This window comes from Giraffa tippelskirchi, chromosome 10 (assembly GCF_054371585.1).
Source record: "Giraffa tippelskirchi isolate mGirTip1 chromosome 10, T2T-mGirTip1v1.2.pri, whole genome shotgun sequence".
Taxonomy (NCBI): domain Eukaryota; kingdom Metazoa; phylum Chordata; class Mammalia; order Artiodactyla; family Giraffidae; genus Giraffa; species Giraffa tippelskirchi.
The window spans coordinates 84,105,018-84,128,732 of NC_137284.1; the positions used below are offsets into that span (position 1 = coordinate 84,105,018).

General features: G+C 37.1%; 1 protein-coding gene across 1 annotated transcript in view; it reads left to right on the forward strand.

Moving 5' to 3' along the window:
* Positions 1 to 23,715, forward strand: part of PCLO (piccolo presynaptic cytomatrix protein) — a 359,914-nt gene that overhangs the window by 189,172 nt on the left and 147,027 nt on the right. Inside the window, exons 6-7 of the mRNA XM_081531727.1 lie at positions 8,154 to 13,242; positions 13,612 to 15,626. Coding sequence (XP_081387853.1) covers positions 8,154 to 13,242; positions 13,612 to 15,626 — 7,104 coding nt within the window. The remainder of the gene's footprint in view (positions 1 to 8,153; positions 13,243 to 13,611; positions 15,627 to 23,715) is intronic.

Here is a 23,715-nt window from a genome sequence, read left to right on the forward strand (position 1 = left end):
GATGAAGCTTTTCTTTGAATTCTGTCTTCTTTCCTCCCAGGGGAGCCACATGAACATTTATTTCCTATTTCCTAAATCTTGTTGTGTACCATCTGTCTCCTTGAGTGTTGGACCTGCATTTTCAAGTACTGAGTAGATCATTTCACTTCAGAAACACCTTGTAAAGTGGAACTCGGTGTGTTCAAATCATATCCAACTCTCTGTAGAAGCAGTTTCTGTTTCTGATTAATGGCTTCATCATTCATCATGTCTTTAGTCTCCCGGTCACTAACCTTCAGGGTAGTCTGAGGTTTCTTCTTACACACTGGGCTCTCCATGTCACGCTTCTGCTCTTCACTCCTATTCCTAATTACAATATCCTACTTATGGCCTTCATAATCTTATATCAGTGATTTGAGGAATATAATTACTAATCAATAGGCCTTCTATTTTTCCTTTCTCTAGAATATAATTATCAAATAATTATTTTCCAGAGCTCAGAGAATATAACTCTGTCACTCAGATATTTCTAATGACTCTCTATTTGGTTTTAATTTAAATAAGAATTATCTAAATATTTTGTTGATGCTACTTTTTATTTTACAAATTTATCACTTTTAATCATCTCTAATTTTCTTTAACAAACTCATTATGTGTATACTTATTTCTAAATTAAACCTGTGCACTATGTTTACAATATAGATATTCACAAAAATATAAAAAATCAGTGAAATAAGACAAATCACCATTTTTATTATGTTTATTTAAATATAGATACATTTGATCATAGTGAAGTATAATTAATATTTTAGAGAGAGTGTTGACTGTGCTTTGATGTTTGAAAATCTTGTAAAATTTTTTAGTAAGAGTTCTTTGAAATTCAGCTTCTAAGTTGTTTATTTTGATATTTCAACATTTAGTCTTAATGACTCTCTAAAATAAAAAAGATAATCCACAGAGTATATCAGAAATGAAAGAAATGTATTAAAGATAGTACTTTCCAAATCTTGCTACCTGTTTTCTAAGTTTGGAATTAAAAGCTGTTTTTTTAAGTTGTGAAATTTCCATAAATAAATGTTAATCTAATTTGATACCAGTTATTTATTCCTGTTATCACAAAATGTGTTTTGAATTTTTTTTTTTTTAGCAAATGGGTTGAAAACCCACTGGAGTTCTTTGTCTACAAAGTTTATAAATAGATTAAAATATTCTGTTTAAAGTTTGTTTGAAAAGGCAAACATGACAACTTTTTAAAATGATATGTCATTTTATCTAGCATAATCACATGATGCTTTCCAGTTATCTGTCTTCAAAGGATTGTGTACACATCATAATTCTCTTGAAGAGACAGCTTGTGTCTATTTTTTTTCCCATATACTTTCTAGTTAGCATACTGATGATAATCAGAGTTTACTTTCTTCCTAAGTATATAATATGTAGCATGTTACTAATCACCATTTGTCATCACCAAAACATTCAACCACTTTGGGGTTCTTCTACTTTTATCAAAAAAAAAAAAAAATTAAATCTTCACAATCTACAACTTTTTAAATTAATTTCTCATGAGATAATCATCAAACCTTTATGGATAAAATAAATTCTTAGTTATTCTTTATCTCAGTACAAAATATTAAAGATATTATTCAAAATATAAAGGTCTCATGACAATATGTACCACATCTGTAAAATCCTGAGGTACTCTGCAATGCTGGCTTACTTGTAAAAGATGCAGTAAATGAATTTCGCATGCACTGCTATCTCTGTAACCTTATCCTTTTTTTTGGTAAATTAATTAATTTATTTTAATTGGAGGCTAATTACTTTACAATATTGTAGTGGTTTTTGCCATCCATTCACATGAGTCAGCCATGGGTGTACATGTGTCCCCTATCCTGAACTTAAAAAATAATTCCAGAGTAGCATTGAAACATATACATTACTATATGTAAAATAGATAACCGGTGGAAATTTGCTGTGTGACACAGGGCGCTCAACCCAGTTCTCTGTGACAACCTAGAGGGCTGGGATGGAATGGGAGGTGGGAGGGGAGTTCAAGATGGAGAGGACATATGTATACCTATGGCTGACTCATGTTGATGTATGGCAGAAACCAACACAACGTTGTTAAGTAGTTATCCTCCAATTAAAGTAAATAAATTAATAATAATAATAATTCCAATCAAAAGAACCACTCCTCAGAATTTAACATACAGTTTTTTTCATTAATATAGATACACCTTTTAAAACAAATCACTCAATATTGAACCACTTAGTAGCTCACAGTAGTAATATTTTACTATTGAAACAGAAATAATGAATATTATAAACTGAGCAAGTTAGAAACATCTGCACTTTGATTTTATTGCCAAACCTTTTGCTATTTACTTTGTCCTAATGATTTTCCCCAAACCTTCCACAGTTGTTTCTTTCTTCTTTGCAATGGTACTGGTTAACAAAGAAATGCAGTTTGATTTGTCACCATATTATTTTCTATATATTACTTCAGCCATATTTCCATGACAGAAAAATCAAGTTTCCCCAAGTGTTACATGATTTTTTTGTCTTTTCCTATTCAATAAGACAGCAGCTCAAGAGAAGATTTTAAGTGTTTATTTCAACTTGTTGAATATTTGTTAAGTACTAGAATGTTTATTTGCCAAAAATATTAGAAGTCTGTGATAGTGTAATAGGATCACTTGCTGTAATTAGCCAGCACATGATGTGTTGAAGCAAGGTTTGTTAATAGCAATAGCATAGGCAATATAGATATCAAATAGTTTTCCTAGTTATGGCGCATTTTTGACTAACTGTGTGTCAGATCTGATTTAACTTGATCATCACAGCTTTTACCTTGACATGTTGCTGATGAGAAACTGATAACAATATGAAGAGTGTCAGCTTCTTTATTAACATGCTTGTGTGTTTCTAACATTATTAACATTATCTTTAACACATGATTTTTTGTGAGAATATCTTGTCTACCACTTACCTATTACAGGAACGTTGGTTTGCTTGAAATTAGGTAATAAAAACCACCACTGAACAATAAGCTTCAATTTAAAGGTGAGCAAACAAAGTAACTGCCTTGCTGTGAATTTTTACAGAGTAACTCCCAGTTTTCTCCCAGGATTCTTCAGAGAACATATGACCAACTGACATAAGAAACCAAAGAATACTGGTGTCAATCTATTTATTAAACATTTGTAAAATATGCTTTCTATCTGGGGTTTAAAAAGACACTAAAAATCCTAAGTATTTACTTCCTAAAAGTATTTACATTTTGCATACCTGGCCTTGACTGAGAACTTCTGCCTGAATACTTAAGTTGGCTTTCCCAGCCCTCTGGACTATGGCTCCGCTATAACTTTCAAGCAACCTAGTATTCCCCCACCAATGAGAGGTAGAAAACCAGCCAAGAATGCCTTTGTGTGAGTCCCAAAGGTGGCTTGTGCCATCTTCCTTCTGAACCTGAATTCAGTTCTTCTCTGTGCACTGGTGCTGTTTTCCTATCAGAAAAATCCCACCCGGACCTCTCCCCTGTGGCAGTCACTTCTCCTACTGTTCAAACACCCTATAATGATTACTTTTAAATTGCTTTTTATTTTAAATCATAATAATAGTCCATTTATCTCTATGTTCTGAGCGCTGTGTTAGGTGCCTTATCACTTAGTCCACATAACTTTAGATGAGTTAAATATTTTATCTGTTTTAAAAAAGAGGAAACTAAATTTGTTATGCCCAAGATCACAAGGCTGAGAAGCAGCAAAGCTAAGATTATAGTCCAGTTCTGCTTATAAAGGCTGGGCTCCTAGATACTATACATAATGCTGCCTCCCCATGACACTTCTAGCACACTGCCTTTTCATTGTTATAATTATTAAACTCCCTTAGCAATTCCCACTCCAATCCCAGACACTTTGTATATTTTTTTTTTACTTTGTTTATATGTTGACATTATTTTATTTATTCGTCATGTGTGTCATTCATATTGTTACAGTATGTTGTTTGCATTTCTTTATTGCCACATCATTTGTCTCTCCACTTATTCCTGCCTTTCAAAATGTTAGTCAAATGGAATTAAAATGTATCCTGAAATATAATAAATACTTTGAAAGGTATATTCTTCTTTGTTTTTTTAGTTTAATATTTAAAAATTGTATGTTACACTGAAACAGAATACTGCTAGTCTACATTTGATATATTACATTGAAAACTTACATCTCTCTTGATTTAAAAAAAGACAAAATTTGAACATGCTTTAGCATAAACTTTTATTTCTAGTTAAAATGACCCAGGAGTTAGCATTTAAGTTATATATACCCATGGTATATAAAGAAAGCATAATTGTATAGGATGGAAAATGATGAGGTTTTCTGCAGTGAAAAGGATCCCCATATATGTGGGACTATCCAATTTTCTCTCCAAGTCCAATGAATTTGTGGATTGAATCTTGTTTACACTGTTCACAATATTCAGACTAGCAATCCATTTTGACCAAACATTGTATAACTGATTAAAGATTATTCATCTGTTGTTTTCCTTTGGCCTGTTAAACTTAAATAACTTGGAGGACATTAAGCAAAAACTTAATGTTACCTCCTTTCTTTGTACAGTCTTATATTTAACCAAGAATTCAGTTTATAACCCTAATAAAAGGTTTTTTTTTTTAAAAAAAAAACCTTCCATTTGCCTTCAACATGGAAGCCTAAGAGTTTTAACATCTCTGAAAGGGCAGAACTAAGTTTGGCAGTACAAAAATGTCTTGATAGTAGACAAGGCCTCAAGATAGGATGCCATGGAAGGTTTCAAGTGATTCTTAATTCATCACTGCCTCTCTCTGACCAGTCTTCAAGTCAATAAAGGGCAGTGGAATATTGAAAGGAAAAGTATTCTGCACTTTCTGCTTTGGGTTAGTAAAAAAATATGAATCTTCATGTCTTAAAATTTTGAATAATTGTTTCATATACAAAGACTACAAAGACTCAAGTCCAGAATTATATACATGGAGAAAAAGTACAACATATACAAAAAAATAAAAGTCAGTGGAATAGAGTCTAATGCTAAATGTACTTAGAAAAATACAGTGAAAATGTGTTCCTCGGGGAACTGAAAAATAACATTGCAATTTTCTTTTAAAAAATGTGCTTAAATTATGAACACTTAACTTCCCACTCACTTACTCAATCTAAGATTCCTCATACAAAGGGACTATACCTGGAATTTTATTCTTATGTAATAATTTTAGAGGTCATTCTGGATTGTATTTGTGTTGCATGTAATAAATTAAATGCATAATTCCAACTCCTATCAATTCAAATGACAAAAATACTGAGTAAATAAGAAAACTCAGTGATATTTAAACACCTATGTATATATGTGTTATATATATAATCTATGCATATACTTCAGAATCATTTAAATCTATTCATTATATTAAATCTTAATATGTTGCTATATAGCTTAATGTTCTTCTCAGTAAGGAGGATACAGCCACATATTTTTGAAGCAACTAAAGGAAAACTCCCAATTTTTTAGTCCTAGGGAATTAGAAATTGGAAAGAAAATAATCTTCCCTCCCTTTCATCACAGTCTTCTGGAGTTACAGTACTTCAAATATTAATTGAAGTTTGAATAATTAGAGAAAATCAGACCCAACTTACACACTATGCTGTATATTCTTCTCTTAGTACTGGATACTCTTTCTTTTTTGATCAAATTATTCCCTCCTTAAGAAGTGTACTCATAAAGCAAGAGTTTGTGTTGTTAAATCTGTAATTGACCAGTTAACCTGCATGTGTACAAATTGCACTAGAACTTTAACCCAGATATCTCACAAACAAGAGTGAATGGCCACAGAAAGGATAAGCGGATGGAGAGATAAGCACCTCATTATGCTGATCTCTATATGTGAAGAACAACTTTTTTATTGTTTTAGTAGCAGCAGATGAAAAGAGGAATGTACAGGTTTCTTAAAGAGGCAAAGGGGTTAGTTGGTGTGTGATCTGATATTTACACTAATAGTAATGGAGCAGAAGGTCACTCACCTCTGCCAGGGAGTTTACACTTATGCTAGTCAGTATCAGAAAAATTGACATTATGAGTTTTTTCAGTGATCGTGGTATAAATACACGACCAATTGTTCCTACTAAACAATTCAGCCAAATGCCCTTTGATCACCTAACTTGATTTCCTTATTAACCACTCCAGACACTTTATCTTAGACCCACAGACCTGTAGAACAACATCTTTGCAGACCTATTCCACCTTATAATATGGAGAGGAAGTCATTTAGGTGAAAAATCATCATAGCATCATCATAGGTAAATGATGATTGAATCTCATGAGGAGTAAAGAGGAAAGAAACCAGGAAGGAGAAGTAGATAGAACATAACACTGAGAAGAGAGGAAAAGCATGAACACATCCAGAAGGGCATATAAGGGGGATTTTAGGGTAGGGATTTTGATATTTGTGCATCTGAGTCTTCTGTCTAGTGTATCTTAATTTCCTTTGTTATGTTGTGTATGTCTGATCCTAATCTTATTTTTGTAAAATGCCAATAGAGCCTTTAGAATTCATTGTATAAAATTAAAGTTTATTCTTTATTATACTCAATAAATTGTTATATATAACCATAGTTGCATTTCCTCCTTATATGTATACTTTTATTACACTGTTGTATTATAGTATGTACAGACTCACAATAAAGAACACAAATTACACCATCAAAATTTTATTGTGAAGGATCATTTTCTTGACTTTTTTTTCACAAGGAGCTTAGGTCCCCACCCCTGTGGTTATGGTATTTAGTGAAGGGTGGAAATATAGAAAAGCAAAGATGTAGAAAGCATACTGGACTCAAAATGTTGTACTCTGGTATTGTGTGAGATATGAGCAGTCACAGTGGAGATCCCTCCACCATGACCATCTAGAAAGTTTATGAGAACACTGCTTCACCTGTGATTACCTGCTCAATTTGTAGCTCTTAAATGAACCAGTTAGTTGGGTGCTTGTCAGCCCAACTACTATGATCTCACGATGGCTGATAAGTATTCCTTTTCTAGAAAGACATCAAAAATGTTCCAGGGAAGTTAATTTGTAGTAATCCAAAGGGCAGGCATTGTTTTTTGCTTTAAAGTTGTGAAGAATGTATCAGACTGTCTTTTTTAATTGTTATGTTTTAAATTCTGCAAAAGCATTTTACCCTATAATGTACTCAAGATACATTTTTATCCATAAAGACAGATACTGAAATGGAAATGAAGGTAAAATGAGTAGGGTAAGGCGAAGGTAAAATTTCAAGTATTTTCAAGTCTGTAGACATTTATAAATGATATTTATTAAATTTCTTTGAGATGGGATGCTGAAGATGTGATCTAATAACTCTAGAAAAATAACAGCTAGGTATTTCTCTTTAGCTAAAGCTTTCAGTCAGACCAATGATCACATAGCTTTTTTGAATTTTATAATTTCTAAATATTCATTTCAAGGGATACAGAATTTAACAATTGTGATATAGAGATTAGCAATAGTGATATAGAGATTAGCAATAGTGATGTAGAGATTAACAATCATACCAAGTGAAATATAGCATTTTACATCTTTCAGAGTGTCTTTAAAAGGCAATGCCTTGTTTGACCTCTCTCTCTCAAAAAAAAAAAGAATCCTTTGCAGTAGGTGAGATGAATATTATTATGGTCATGTTACCTGCTTATTTCTGTTAAGTAAATATATCCCATACAGTCAGCCAAGTACAAAGCCCATTCTCTGATTCTTCGTTTGCCTATCCTAATAATCCAAAAGTATTAATTATGTTAAGAGAAACTTACTAAAGATTTTCTTTGGCCATTTGACTTTTTACCCAAAGTAAATATACTGAGAAAGATAACCATGTTTTTGAAGGAAAATGCTTTTGAGATATAAAATGATACATCAATGAAATAAAATCAGTTGTGCTTAAGAACTGACATTTGATTACACTTTAGTTAAATGAAAACTAACCTTAATATGTACCAACTATTTTTATTTTTTGTGCTCATAGATTTTTTAAAATACTGTTATATAGTTGAAAAGTTCCTATAATTTCTCCTCAGTAATAGTTATTTGAGAGTAATGAGGAGGCTGTGTTACTAGTTTACCCATGTTAAGTTTTCCTGTATCTTTTCCTCCCTGCTAGGAAAAGGAAGATGACAAATCAGACACTTCAAGTTCTCAGCAGCCGAAAAGCCCACAAGGTCTTAGTGACACAGGATATTCTTCTGATGGAATATCAAGTTCACTTGGTGAAATTCCAAGTCTTATTCCCAGTGATGAAAAGGATTTGCTCAAGGGACTCAAAAAGGACTCCTTTTCACAAGAAAGCAGCCCTTCCAGCCCCTCAGATTTGGCTAAGTTAGAAAGTACAGTCCTATCTATTTTAGAAGCTCAGGCAAGTACACTTGTTGAAGAAAAGTCAGAAAAGAAAACACAGCCCCATGAGGTTTCTCCTGAGCAGCCTAAGGACCAGCAGAAAACTCAGAGTTTAGTGGAAAAACTGGAATCTACAGTTTCAGAGGAGGAGATCAAAGAGAGTCAAGAAGAAGGAGATACTTTTAAAAAAGAGAGCCAACAAGACATTCCTTCCAGAAAGGACCAAGAAAAGCCTGAATTTGTTGATGAGTTGGCTACAAGGAGACAGCCTTATGATTCAACTGAAGACAGTAGTGAAAGTGAAAACTCACCTGTTCCACAAAGAAAAGGGAGGACTAGTGTTGGTTCATCAAGCAGTGATGAGTATAAACAGGAAGACAGCCAAGGATCAGGTGAGGAGGAGGACTTCATTCGAAAGCAAATCATAGAAATGAGTGCTGATGAAGATGCTTCAGATTCTGAAGATGAAGAGTTCATTAGGAACCAGCTCAAGGAGATTAGCAGTAGTACAGAAAGCCAGAAGAAGGAAGAAACCAGAGGGAAGGGGAAAGGAACAGGAGGGAAACACAGGCGACTGACGCGAAAAAGTAGTGCAAGCTTTGATGACGATGCAGGAAGACGCCATTCCTGGCATGATGAAGATGATGAGACCTTTGATGAAAGTCCTGAGCTTAAATACAGAGAAACTAAAAGTCAGGAGAGTGAAGAACTTGTAGTTGCCGGAGGAGGAGGACTCCGTCGATTTAAAACAATTGAACTCAACAGCACGATAGCAGATAAATATTCTGCAGAGTCATCACAGAAAAAAACACCTTTGTATTTTGATGACGAGCCAGAATTAGAAATGGAAAGCCTGACAGACTCTCCTGAAGATCGATCAAGGGGGGAAGGATCTTCTAGTCTTCATGCTTCCAGCTTCACTCCTGGCACATCTCCTACATCGGTTTCTTCTCTTGATGAAGACAGTGATAGTAGTCCAAGTCACAAAAAAGGAGAGAGCAAACAACAACGCAAAGCTCGACACAGATCACATGGACCTCTTTTACCTACCATTGAAGATTCTTCAGAGGAAGAAGAATTGAGAGAAGAAGAAGAATTATTGAAAGAGCAAGAAAAGCAACGGGAATTAGAACAGCAGCAAAGAAAGAGTTCTAGTAAGAAATCAAAGAAAGACAAAGATGAACTTCGAGCTCAGAGAAGGAGGGAAAGACCAAAGACACCACCCAGTAATCTCTCTCCCATCGAAGACGCATCTCCAACAGAAGAATTACGTCAGGCTGCAGAAATGGAGGAGCTCCATCGATCTTCGTGTTCTGAATATTCACCTAGCATAGAGTCGGACCCAGAAGGCTTTGAAATAAGCCCAGAAAAAATAATCGAAGTACAAAAAGTTTATAAATTGCCCACAGCTGTGTCTTTATACTCACCGACAGATGAGCAATCTATTATGCAGAAAGAAGGTGGCCAAAAGGCATTAAAAAGTGCTGAGGAGATGTATGAAGAAATGATGCATAAAAGCCAGAAATATAAAGCTTTTCCAGCTTTAAATGAACGAGACGAAATGTTTGAAAAAGAGCCTTTGTATGGTGGGATGCTAATAGAAGATTACATTTATGAATCTTTAGTGGAAGACACATACAATGGTTCAGTCGACAGCAGTCTGCTCACGAGGCAAGAAGAAGAAAATGGATTTTTGCAGCAGAGAGGGAGAGAGCAAAAAATGAGACATCCAGAACAGATTTATGAAGATCCCATGCAGAAAATTACAGACCTCCAGAAAGAGTTTTATGAGTTAGAAAATTTACATGCTGTTTTGCCTCAAGAAGACATCGTTTCAAGTTCTTTTATCATCCCGGAAAGCCATGAGATTGTCGATCTGGGTAGTATGGTAACTTCTACCATTGAGGAAAAAAAATTATTAGATGCTGATGCTGCCTATGAAGAACTCATGAAAAGGCAACAGATGCAGTTAACACCTGGATCTAGTCCAACCCAGCCCCTCATCAGAGACGATATGACAGAGTCCACTGTGGACTTTGATAGGGTGCCTGATGCATCTTTGACATCAAGTGTTCTCTCAGGAGCATCTCTTACAGATTCAACCAGCAGCACAACACTCTCCATCCCAGATGTCAAAATAACCCAACATTTTTCAACAGAAGAAATTGAGGATGAATATGTGACTGATTATACAAGAGAAATTCAAGAGATAATTGCTCATGAATCACTGATTTTGACCTATTCTGAACCTTCAGAAAGTGCTACATCAGTCCCACCCTCTGACACACCCTCTCTCACATCATCTGTTTCTTCAGTTTGTACCACAGATAGCTCCTCACCCATTACCACCCTGGATAGCATGACCACCGTTTATATTGAGCCAGTGGACCTTGTAGCTAAATTTGAAGATGCTGAGGAAATTTCTTCATCAACATATTTCCCAGGCAGCATTATAGACTATCCAGAAGACATAAGTATACCTTTAGATCAGACAGCCATACAGGATGGTAGAACTAGTACAGATCACATTGTGATTTCCTTATCTGATATAGAACCTTCTCTCATAGAACCTGTAGGAACTAAACTCGAGGGGCTAATTGCTGACACTGTTTCTACTGACTTATCTATATCTGAAAAAGATGCAGCAAAGAAGGCCAGAAAGGAAACAGGGGATGGACTTATTCTGGAAGTTTTGGAAGCTTATAGAGATACTAGGAAGGAGTCTGAGGCTGAACTGACAGAAATTAGCTTACCTGACACTGTGTTTGATCAGACATCTTCTTCTGTAAAAACCCTTCCAATGAAGGAGCAGGTTTCAACGACATGCTTTTTACCTGAAGAGGTGTTGGGTCAAGAAAAACCTGCATCTCAGCTACCATCTGGCACTCCTCCCATTTTCTCTCTTCCAACTAAAACTCGTCCATTCCTTCGAAGTTCTTCTTTGGACACATCAGCCCAACCCCCTCCCCCTCCTCCTCCCCCTCCCCCACCTCCTCCTCCTCCCCCTCCTCCCCCTCCCCCACCTCTTCCTCCACCAACCTCACCTAAACCAACTATTCATCCTAAAAAAAAATTAGCAGTTACAGCTCCAGTGACTGCAACTACTGCAGCTACATCTCTAGCAGATTCTGTTACTGCAGTGGAGACCACATCTGCTCCCAGAAGTAATGGGTTACCTATGACAAAAATATATACCACTGCACCTCCTCCTGTTCCTCCTAAGCCATCTTTAATTCCATCTGGACTTGTATTTACACATAGAGCCGAGCCAAGCAAACCTCCACTTGCTCCTAAACCAGCAATTCCTCAACCTCCAGTCACTACCCCAAAACCAACAGATACATACCCCAAACCAACAGGTCTACCTTTAACTACAAGTATGACATTAAATTTAGTGACATCAGCAGACTATAAATTGCCTTCCCCTACCTCTCCACTTTCCCCTCACTCTAACAAGTCCTCGCCAAGATTTTCCAAGTCTCTTATGGAAACTTATGTGGTTATCACATTGCCATCTGAACCTGGCACTCCAACAGATTCTTCAGCTAGTCAAGCTGTTACCAGCTGGCCATTGGGATCTCCCCCCAAAGATTTGATTTCCATCGAACCAGTATTTTCTGTAGTTCCTCCTATGACAGCTGCAGAAATATCAACTTCTTCACAACAGAGCCTGTACATCTCCAGAGCTTTGGAGAAATTTGCTGCTATCCCAGTCACAACACTGTCTTCATTTCAAGCAACTTCAGCTTCAGTTATACAGTTTCACCCAACTGAAGTTTCCAAGGCTGAGGTTCCAACAACAAGAAGTGCAGTCCCTAATGTTGGTCTCAGCAGTGTCTCTATATCCTTTCCTCCAGAACCTCTTGCTCTAGATCACCTCCGTTTAGAGAAGCAGCAGCATAAAGAAGATGTCCAGTTGCAACTTGTTGGTGATGCCATTGATCTGCGTACAGTACCCAAAGTAGATGTTAAAGTAACTGAAAGATGTATGGATCTTTCTGCCTCTGCAGTGGATGTGAAGAGGCAGACCACAACAGGTGAAATGTATGGGAGACAAATTAGTGCTGTCCAACCCTCAATTATAAATCTCAGTGCAACTTCATCAGAAGTGACTCCTATATCCCTGGTCACCGAGACAGTGACTGTTGTCACATGCACAGCTACTGCAAGTTACACCACAGGCACAGAAAGCCTAGTGGGTCTAGAACTTGCAACAGCAGCACCACTCCAGCTTACTACATCAAAGCATGTGGAACCACCATACAGAGTACTAAGTGGCCAGACCTTTCCTGCAATTAGGGAGGAAGCACCAATAAACTTATCTTTAAGTACTTCTGCACACCCAGTGACATCAGCTCCTACAAAACCTGTTACTGTAGCTCCTGTTGGTGTCACAAATGGATGGACTGATAGCTCCACATCCCAGAGCATCACTGATGGGGAAGTAGTGGATCTCAGTACCTCCAAAGCTCATAGAACTGTTGTAACAATGGATGAAGCGTCTTCAAATGTGGTGACTAAAATAATAGAAGATGATGAAAAACCTGTTGATCTGACTGCAGGAAGAAGAGCCGTGTGCTGTGATGTGGTTTATAAGTTACCCTTTGGAAGAAGCTGCAGAGCACAGCAGCCCGCAACCACTCTTCCTGAGGATCGTTTTGGTTATAGGGATGATCACTATCAATATGATCGATCTGGGTCATATGGTTATAGAGGGATTGGGGGAATGAAACCTTCCATGTCTGACACTAATTTAGCAGAAGCTGGACATTTTTTCTATAAAAGTAAGAACGCTTTTGATTATTCTGGAGGAACTGATGCAGCAGTAGATCTTACTTCAGGGAGAATTACTACAGGTCAGTATGATGTAGCAACAGACCTTTCCTTGAAATATCATGGTGTTCCTCATCTCATTTCAGGATGACAATGTGGTCTTATTTCCAATTTTGTTATTTTTTTATCTTTCTTTGGATGTTTTGGCAATATATTTTGGAGTACATGTGCACTTTTGTTTCTCCATTTTTTTTTTAAATTTGTTCCACCCAAAGTCGCCTGCATGTGCCTGCATGTTCAACATTGCTTTTATTCTGCACCTGAGTAGGTTAATAACCTGTGGATTTGCATGCAGTCCTGTTCACTATGTTCTTCAAGACTGAGAGGGCTTTCCAACCCCCAAAACATCATTCATTCTAGGAACTGGACTATAACTCTCCCCTGTATTTCAGGTGAGGTAATGGATTATTCAAGCAAGACTACAGGTCCATATCCAGAAACTCGACAAGTCATTTCAGGAGTTGGGATTAGTACCCCGCAGTATTCCACAGCAAGAATGACTCCACCTCCAGGACCCCAGTATGGTGTGGGGAGTGTTTTGAGGTCATCTAATGGGGTTGTCTATTCTTCAGTAGCAACTCCAATTCCTTCCACGTTTGCTATCACCACACAGCCTGGCTCCATTTTCAGCACCACCATGAGGGATTTGTCTGGTGTGCACACAAATGACTCTGTGACTTCCTTATCCGCCCTGCACCAAAGCCAACCCGTGCCTAGATCCTATTTCCTAACAACTGGTGCATCCGAAACAGACATTGAAGTCACTGGTATTGATATCAGTGCCAGTTTGCAGACTATCACTATGGAGACTCTCACGGCTGAGACAATGGACTCAGTTCCCACCCTGACCACAGCATCTGAAGTATTTTCTGAAGTGGTGGGAGAGGAAAGTGCGCTTTTAATCATCCCCGAGGAAGATAAGCAACAACAGCAGCTAGACTTGGAGCGTGAGCTGTTGGAACTGGAAAAGATCAAGCAACAGCGTTTTGCTGAGGAGTTGGAGTGGGAACGGCAGGAGATTCAAAGGTTCCGAGAACAGGAAAAGATCATGGTTCAAAAGAAGCTGGAGGAGCTGCAGTCAATGAAGCAGCACCTCCTCTATCAACAAGAAGAGGAGCGGCAAGCCCAGTTCATGATGAGGCAGGAGACATTAGCGCAACAACAGTTGCAGCTGGAACAGATCCAGCAGCTGCAGCAACAGCTTCACCAGCAGCTGGAGGAGCAGAAGATCCGCCAGGTCTACCAGTATAACTATGACCCTTCCGGAACTGCCTCTCCACAGACCACTGCAGAGCAGGCCATCCTGGAAGGTCAGTATGTTGCCCCAGAAGGTGGTCAGTTCTGGGCAACTGAAGATGCAACCACCACAGCCTCAGCTGTGGTGGCGATTGAAATACCACAGAGCCAGGGATGGTACACGGTTCAGTCTGATGGGGTGACTCAGTACATTGCCCCACCTGGCATTCTGAGTACTGTTTCAGAAATACCTCTGACAGATGTAATTGTCAAAGAGGAGAAACAACCCAAGAAGAGAAGTTCTGGAGCTAAAGTCCGTGGCCAGTATGACGAGATGGGGGAAAATCTGGCAGATGACCCCCGCTGCTTTAAAAAGATAGTGGACAGTGGGGTACAGACTGACGATGAAGATTCAGCAGATCGGAGTTACGTGAGTAGGAGAAGGAGAACTAAAAAGAGTGTCGATACAAGTGTCCAAACAGATGACGAAGATCAGGATGAATGGGACATGCCTGCTAGATCTAGGAGGAAAGCTCGCGTAGGGAAATATGGTGACAGCCCTGCAGAGGCGGACAAGGCCAAACCCCCTTCCAAAGTCTCCAGCATAGCCGTTCAAACAGTAGCAGAGATATCTGTGCAAACTGAACCAGTTGGAACCATAAGAACACCTTCGATACGGGCACGCGTGGATGCCAAGGTAGAAATAATTAAACACATTTCAGCACCTGAAAAGACTTACAAAGGGGGCAGTTTAGGATGTCAAACAGAAGCAGATTCAGACACACAAAGTCCTCAATATCTGAGTGCCACCTCTCCACCCAAAGACAAGAAACGCCCAACACCTTTAGAAATTGGTTATTCATCTCACCTCCGGGCAGATTCCACACTACAGCTGGCTCCTTCCCCACCCAAATCTCCAAAAGTCCTTTATTCTCCCATCTCACCACTTTCACCAGGCAAAGCCTTAGAATCAGCCTTTGTACCTTATGAGAAACCCCTCCCTGATGATATAAGTCCACAGAAAGTACTGCATCCAGATATGGCTAAAGTTCCCCCAGCAAGTCCTAAGACAGCCAAGATGATGCAGCGCTCCATGTCTGACCCCAAGCCTCTGAGTCCAACAGCAGACGAAAGTTCCAGGGCTCCTTTTCAGTATACCGAGGGCTACACGGTAAGAGTGCTTCTTTTCAGTTAGAAGACAATGGCTGAGTTGATGTTAACTGTGTGTTTGCAGACTTTAGGAGGCCGTGACGCTCCTGGTGTCTAATTCTAAATTTCAATAAGGACTATTTCATTAGAAAATTTGGAGGGGAAAGCAGAAAAGTATACATCCATGTAGAAACACAAAGGAAAAAAAAAGACAAAATGAGAAAAGTGTGTATTATTGATGGTTAATGAGATTGAACGTTTTGTTCTAATCTTGAAATCTCCCACCTGTCCGTTGTAGGCTGATTTCAGTGAATATAACTAATATTCACATATGGTAGAGTAAGTATTGAACATAAATAGATAAGGCAAAGGATGACCAAAAATTTAAACCCACGGATCCTGGAATTCTTAGTTGGAGGATCCTTGAAGATCATTTAATCAATCTTTTCTTCCTTCTGCCAGAATGTTAATCTTTGCTGCACAAAATAAAGCATTTCTAGGGCATAAAGTGTAATTTAATCTTCATAGTTCATCCATGCTTATTTTGTTTCTGGCAATTTTCTGAATCTAATGTCAGGTAAGCCTTAATCTTAGTGCTTACAGAAGGAAAATTAATTTTTATGTTTCTTCAAATAGGTTTAATTGTTAATTATTTAAGTTTAATAATCTGAGTTTATTTAAAATATACTTTTAAATATACTTTTTTTAGTTTATTTAAAATAATAGGAATGTTGGACATATTTGTGAAGATCTCTATACCTGGGAATAAGGAATGTTAATAATCAGGTAAAAAAGCAGGTTATCTACCTCAAGAAAACCTAATATATATCATTAGACAGTTATTAATAAATTAATAGTTCTATTTAAAACAAGATTTATGTTTATATTAAAAGTTCCCCTAATTACACTGATATCTGAACTCTAGATCTTAAAACCCTGAAGCTTTTAAATAGGTTTTTCTGAGAAATTACTCTATTGCGACTGACCCAAATGTATTAAACACTGGCTGTGGGCTGAAAAATGTGCCATTATATGTAACTGAAAGCCAATTTTTAGGTATATAGGCATATTAATAGTCATACTAATAAATTAAAATTCTTATCTAAGTGTTCCTGTTTCGTAGGGGCATTTGGTTATTATGTACTTTCTCAAAAAGAGTTTATAAGCTGTCTTCATGTGGGGGATAGAGGTCATAACTTGGTTTTTTTTTTAATTAATTTATTTATCATAACTTATAAGTCAGGGAACCCTGCTACATTGAGATTTCATTCAGTTTTTGTGTATGGCTTTTGTTTGTAGAATTAAATATATTGTGAGAAATATTTTTAACTTAGTTGTAATGTATAGGTATTTATTTTTACAGCAGTGACCTATGAATTCACCTAAAGAGTTTTCTAGAAATCTTTGAAAATACATTTTTTAGCAGTATTTTAAAGTTATACTCAAGACTTCTGTCACAGAAAGAACAGCCTTCTCCACGTGGTGTATTGACCATTAATTTCACATGTCACCCTGTTCTCTTAATTCAAATGAACTCAGGTATAGAAGTGATTCAAGGTGTCAGTATTTTTCCTCACAGTATTCTCTTGGATTTTAGAAGTATGAAATGAAAGATACAATGGGTTGTATGTATTGCATTATTGATTGTAATGATGATATTGTTTAACTATCTAATCCTAGAAGAAGTTGGATAGAATTACCAAATAATACTCTGAGCCTGAAAAATCCTAAGTGTATTGAGCTTTAGAACACAATCCAGCAGTTCCTTTTTCTAAGTGGTCACACTCAGTGCAGGCTTTAATATGGAATAATTGTATGCAAACTCAAAAATACTGTTTTATTGCATGCGTACGGTAGACCTTTTTATATACAGGCAATGTTCTTAGCACTTTAGATACTCTGATTTAAGATGGGAATTTTATAATTTATTTCTTGGAAAATTTCTAAACATTCCTTGTGTTCATTTTAAAGTAAAACCAGTCTCTCAATTATAAACATGAATTACTAAATATTAGTTGTACTGAAAAGAATAATCTAAGTGATATTCATGGTGATGCAAGTTTGTTTAGCTCAGTAATTTCCATATTGTTAATTTTCTCAAACCAATAAAATTGAAAAAAAAAATTACACCATCCAATCAACATTAAGACAACATAGTAACACATATAATTCAGCGTGAAAGATGAGTTTCATACTGCATGAAATTCTGTAGTAAGTTCTCTTTCTGGAAGTACCAGGAAATGTTTCAAGGGAGGAAGTCCTCAAACAGGAAGGTGAGATCTCTGTTGGACCATGAAGAGCAAAATGGAAGTCATTCTAGAGGAAACAGATATACAAGGGTTCAGACTGATGAACAGACAGAAAACAAAGAGGAAGAGAAAAGGATTTACTATAAATGAAAGATAAGGAAGGGATAGGTCCCAGGGGATCTAATTTGCTGAGTTCAGGTTTGGCTTTACTTCCCTTGCCTGTGGGGAGCCTAACCCAAGCCACCATCATTTTGTATTTACACTATGCCCTAGGCCCTGGACTCCTCCACTCTTGCCTTCCTTACAGTCTATTCTCTAAACTGCACCTCTAAACTGATTTTCTAAAGAGTACGTCAGATTATGTCACACACTCTCCAGTAGATTCTCAGAAATTCATCAGGGTATACTAGAGATTTCTTAGCAAGGACCCTTGTGATCTGGTCTCTGCCTGTCTCACAGCCTCATCGGTCACTCTCCACATTCACCCCTCCTTCTCACTCTGCTCCAACCACTGACCTTGCTGGTCTTGGGGTGTGCCTCATCCCCACCCAGCGACCCTGTTCGGAGCTCTCTCTCCCCAGATGGTTGTCTGACTCACTCCTGTGTACAGATTTCTGGTTAAATTTCACTTCCACAGAGAAGCTCTCCTTACTTCAGTCTCTAAATAAACCTATCACCTTGAATTCCTGCACCTTCCAAACATGTATATTATTAATGTGTTAGTACATATTTAATCAAATATCATCTACTTTATCCTGTAGAACATAACCTCTACAAAAGCAGGAACTTTGTTTTGTTTACTGCCATAGTCCAAGAGCCTATAACAGCAACTGACACAAAGCAGGCCTTCAATATTTATTGAATGAGTGTATTAAAGGAAGGATTGCATGGAAGCAGTGGGGTAAGACATGCATTAAAAGACTCCAGCTGGTTACCTTTTCATCGCCACAGTCTAGACCCATTCTAGCAAGTCCTTTTGATAATCTGTACTGATACTTCCTATACTTAAAGTGTCAATTCCACTTTGTTTTTATATAGATATTTGCACCACTGAGCACAAGTTAAACAGTATTTAGCTATTAGACAGTCCAGATGCCTTACAGATGAGGAACAAAGCCCAGAGTAGGCTAGTGCCCTTATCATGATTCTTTAATGAACCTGTAACCTGACCAGTTAGAATGCTAAACTTGGCGCTTTACAGTTATTCTCTATTTGTCTCTTCTGAGGCTTACGGAACATTTTCTGATTTTGCTGTTTGTTTGTTTGTTTGTTTTGCTAATTCAGTACCATGCTTTGTGTCTGTCTTTTTATCTTGTCATTTCCTCTGTTCTCCCCTAAATTCTAATTTAAACCCCTGTCAATGAGGTTTATTCATTTTTTAACTTGCTTGCATTCTCTCATTATCACATTCATCCATTCATTGGTCTTTTCTAAACACTGTGCTAAACTCTAAACGTACAAGGTAAGGCAGATTTCATGCTTGACCTCCCAGCAGTGTGACCATTTTGTTCTTCTTGCCCCACTATTGTATTCATTTGCTAGGGCTCTCGTAACAAAGTACACTAACTGGGTAAGTTAAGCCACAAAAATGTACTGTCACAGTTCTAGAGACTAAAAGTCCAAAATCCTGGTGTGAGCAGGGTTCGTTCTTTCTGTTGCAGGCCTCTCTCCCAGCTTCTACTAGCCTCCAGCATTCCTTGTCTTTCAAAAGGTGGTCTCCCTGTGTCTCTTTACATTGCCTTCCCTCTCTGTGTGGCTGTCTCCACGTCCAAATTTCCCCTCTTTATCAGACACTCGTCTTATTGATTAGGTCAGTGCTAAAGATCTGTTTTAACTTGATTACCTGTAAATATCTTGTGTCTGAGTGGTTTCACATTCTGAGGTACTAAGGATCAGCACTCCAACAAAGCTTGTTTTTTTTGTTTTGTTTTGTTTTTTTAACCCATAAGACACATCAAAGCACTATATTGCCCCTTTAGTTTGTTTCATAGGCAAATGTGGATTGTTTTGTGGTTTGTTTGCTTTTGGTCCTCTTTCCATATGCAGTTATTTTTTTCCTAGCAGCTATCTCACAAGCTTATAGGAGAGCTTTCATTATTACAAAATTCTTCCATATGAATAAAATATCTTTTCCTGGAGTTTCCAAACATTTGTCTTAATTCTGAAATTTGGAATATCAGAGATTTAAATTTATTCCTTTCCCACTCTGTAGGAATCCAACCATCTGAGATCCTTTAACTGATAGTGTTTTTCCATCCTGGAATTGTAGTTAACACTTTTGACGCAGAAATTCCAAGCCAGGAGCCTGTATCATCTGGTTAGTGTTTCACTGGCACTTTGAGTTCAAGCTTAACCCTAAGATATCTTATACATTTAATTGTTTAAATTAGCAATAATTAACATAAAATCATAGACTAGTACACAGGGGGCCTAACTGGTGCAGGGAGTTATCTGACATCGTTTTATTGAGTTACGTAATATTCCCCGATGTCTGCAAGAGGTGAACTATATCTCTTTTCCAGACTTTGTCATTTTGATATCAAAGTCACAGCCCCCAAGCTAAATTCTATTTTTGGCAACTTTATATAACCAAACACTTTTATCATGTAGTCTTCTTCCTTTTACAAATATAAAATTTTAACTCTGAGTAAAGATGAAAAAAAAAATTGCCACCTTTTACCTTGAGTTTTTCTGTTTGCTCCCCAGAAAAATTCCCAAAAGATACAACTAAAATATTCAGAAATGTACTCCTTCTCATGAGGTTGAGCTCGCTATTTAGATAATACTTGAAAATAATGTATTTTCATTATGATTTAGAAAAAGCACAAAAAGAAATAAGCTTTTTGATGAAAGACAGTATGCACACAAACATTTATTTCTAATTTTTATCAGTAGAATTCTTCAATTAAAATGTTTTATGGGAGTCAAATAATTAAAAATGATTGGACACTAGTATAGAGTGATCAAATCATCTCTAATGATTGAAAGTAATACAACATTCCCATCCCAAGTCTGGCAATTGCAGATATCCAGTAACCTTGATTCCCTTTCCTCACGGAGGTACATTCGGCAATTTCTCTATTTCCTCAGCAAAAACTTACTGTCGTTAAAGACCTTTACTTATGGGATAGTAGAAAAAAAATTCTCAACTCTCATAGTAACTGTTTGTCTTTCCTAGCCTATGGAATATATAATGATGCTACTTTAGGAATTTTAGATTCCTGTTCTTTATAACCATTTCAAATTTATTCCTTTTGGGTACTGAGACCATTCTGACTGACTAGTTGAAAACCACCTACCTTTCTAACACTCTGATCCTCATGCCCTTTGTGATTTTTCTCCATATCACAGTTTGTCAAAAGTATAGTGTCTTTTCCTTTATCATTTTATTTGTTGTCTTTTCTTCCCCAACCAGAACTTATGGGTGGGGATTTTTGTTTTACATGATAACATTTTTATGTTTATTATCTACCCAGAAAAATGCCTGGCTCACAGTAGGTTCTCTATAACAATAAACTAATATGATGAATCAATGAATGAACAGGCCACTGTTACCATCAAACTGCTTTTAATTTAGGTGAATTCACCAATTCCTCACTCCCACTTAAAACAAAACAACACCAAAAAAAAGAAACAAAGCCAAACAAATAAATGAAATTTCATTCATTCTTTCACTATACTTTTTGTGGAGTTGAGAGTTACAGTTTTTCCTTCTGCTTTCTCCTCTATGTTTTTCTTATTTTGATTAAAGGATGACAGTATACTTTCTAAAATATATTTCAATTCAACATTTGTGTGTGTGTGTGTGGATTATCTCTAGCATCACATCTATGAAATTTTCATAAACCAGAGCACCAAAATGTTTTCCTCATGCCCTTTTTCTTTTACACAGCTCAGTTCAGTCACTCAGTCATGTCCGGCACTTTATGACCCCATGGACTGCAGCATGCCAGGCTTCCCTGTTCATCACTAACTCCTGAAGCTTGGTCAGACACATATCCTTCTAGTCAGTGATGCCATCCGACCATCTCATCCTCTGTCGTCCCCTTCTCCTCCTGCTTTCAATCTTTCCCAGCATCAAGGTCTTTTCAAATGAGTCTGTTCTTCACATCAGGTAGCCAAATTATTGCCGTTTCAGCTTCAGCATCAGTCCTTCCAATGAATATTCAGGACTGATTTCCTTAAGGATGGACTGGTTGGATCTCCCTGCAGTCCAAGCGACTCTCAAGAGTCTTTTTCAACCCCACAGTTCAAAAGCATCAATTCTTTGTGCTCAGCTTTCTTTACAGTCCAACTCTCACATCCATACATGACTATTGGAAAAACTATGGCTTTGACTAGATGGACCTTTGTTGACAAAGTAATGTCTCTGCTTTTTAATATGCTGTCTAAGTTGGTCATAGCTTTTCTTCCAAGCAGCAAGCGTTTTTTAATTTCATGGCTGCAGTCACCATCTGCAGTGATTTTGGAGCCCAAGAAAATAGTCTGTCACTGTTTCCAATGTTTCCCCATCAATTTGCCATAAAGTAACGGGACCAGAAGCCATGATCTTAGTTTTCTGAATGTTAAGTTTCAAACCAGCTTTTCCATTCTCCTCTTTCACTTTTATCAAGAGGCTCCTTAGTTCTTCTTCTGCCATAAGGGTGGTGTCATTGAGTATGAGGTTACTGATATTTCTCCCGGCACTCTTGATTCCAGCTTGTGCTTCATCCACCCTGGCATTTTGCATAATGTACTCTGCTTCCATTGTGGCTCAGCTGGTAAGTAATCCACCTGCAATGCAAGAGACCTTGGTTCAAGCCCTGGGTTGGGAAGATTCCCTGGAAATGGGAAAGGCTACCCACTCCAATATTCTGGCCTGGAGAATTCTATGGACTGTATAGTCCATGGGTTCACGAAGAATAGGACATGACTGAGCGACTTTCACTTTCAAGCAGGATGACAGTATACAACCTTGACTACTCCTTTCCCTATTTGGAACTAGTCTGTTGTTCCTTGTTCAGTTCTAACTGTTGCTTCTTGACCTGCATACAGATTTCTCAGGAGGCAGGTAAGGTAGTCTGGTATTCCCATCTCTTTAAGAATTTTCTACAGTTTGTTGTGATCTACACAGTCAATGGCTTTGGCGTAGTTCTTTCACACAGTGAGACTTTTTACATCATGACCCCAAATGATCAAGAACATCAAAAAAAATGTAGAATGTTCTCTACAAAATTAGGAGAGAAAGTAACAGCCAATGAAAGAACTAGCAGTGTACATTCAAATAATTTTTTCAGAGCTAGACATATCCTTTATGATTTATCTGTCTTAAAAAAAGATTTTGCTACCAAAAAAGAAATACATTCAGAAATAGCACATGTTTTATCAATAGTGATACATGCAACTTTTTACACTAAAATAAGCTACATTTAAAATCTTATCACCTCTATCTGGTCTTAAAAATACATAAACTGCCAAGTGTTACAGCTGATTTTTCCTACCCTTAGACTTGTTGAACAATTTTGGAAGTTTTTTGGTGATAGACAAATTCCTTATTAAAATATTTTTGTTCCAGAGTTTAAGCCAGGATCCTATTGCAAAGCAGATGGTATTCATGAGCTGATTTTTACAAGAATATGTTTTGCTTCACTGATTGCTGTTTTGATGGCTATTTTTAAGATTTTTGGAATGTCTAAAATTTTTTTAATGTCTATTTCTGAGAGTAATTTCCATAACCTAAATTGAGAAATTTTATTTCTGTCAATTTTATTTCTGTCAGAATGTACAGATTTAAGAAATAACGACTGTGATGGCCAAATGTGATTTGGAAGAATAATATTTTTTAGGGGTTGTTTTCAATTATTCTCTTTGGAAAGCAACATA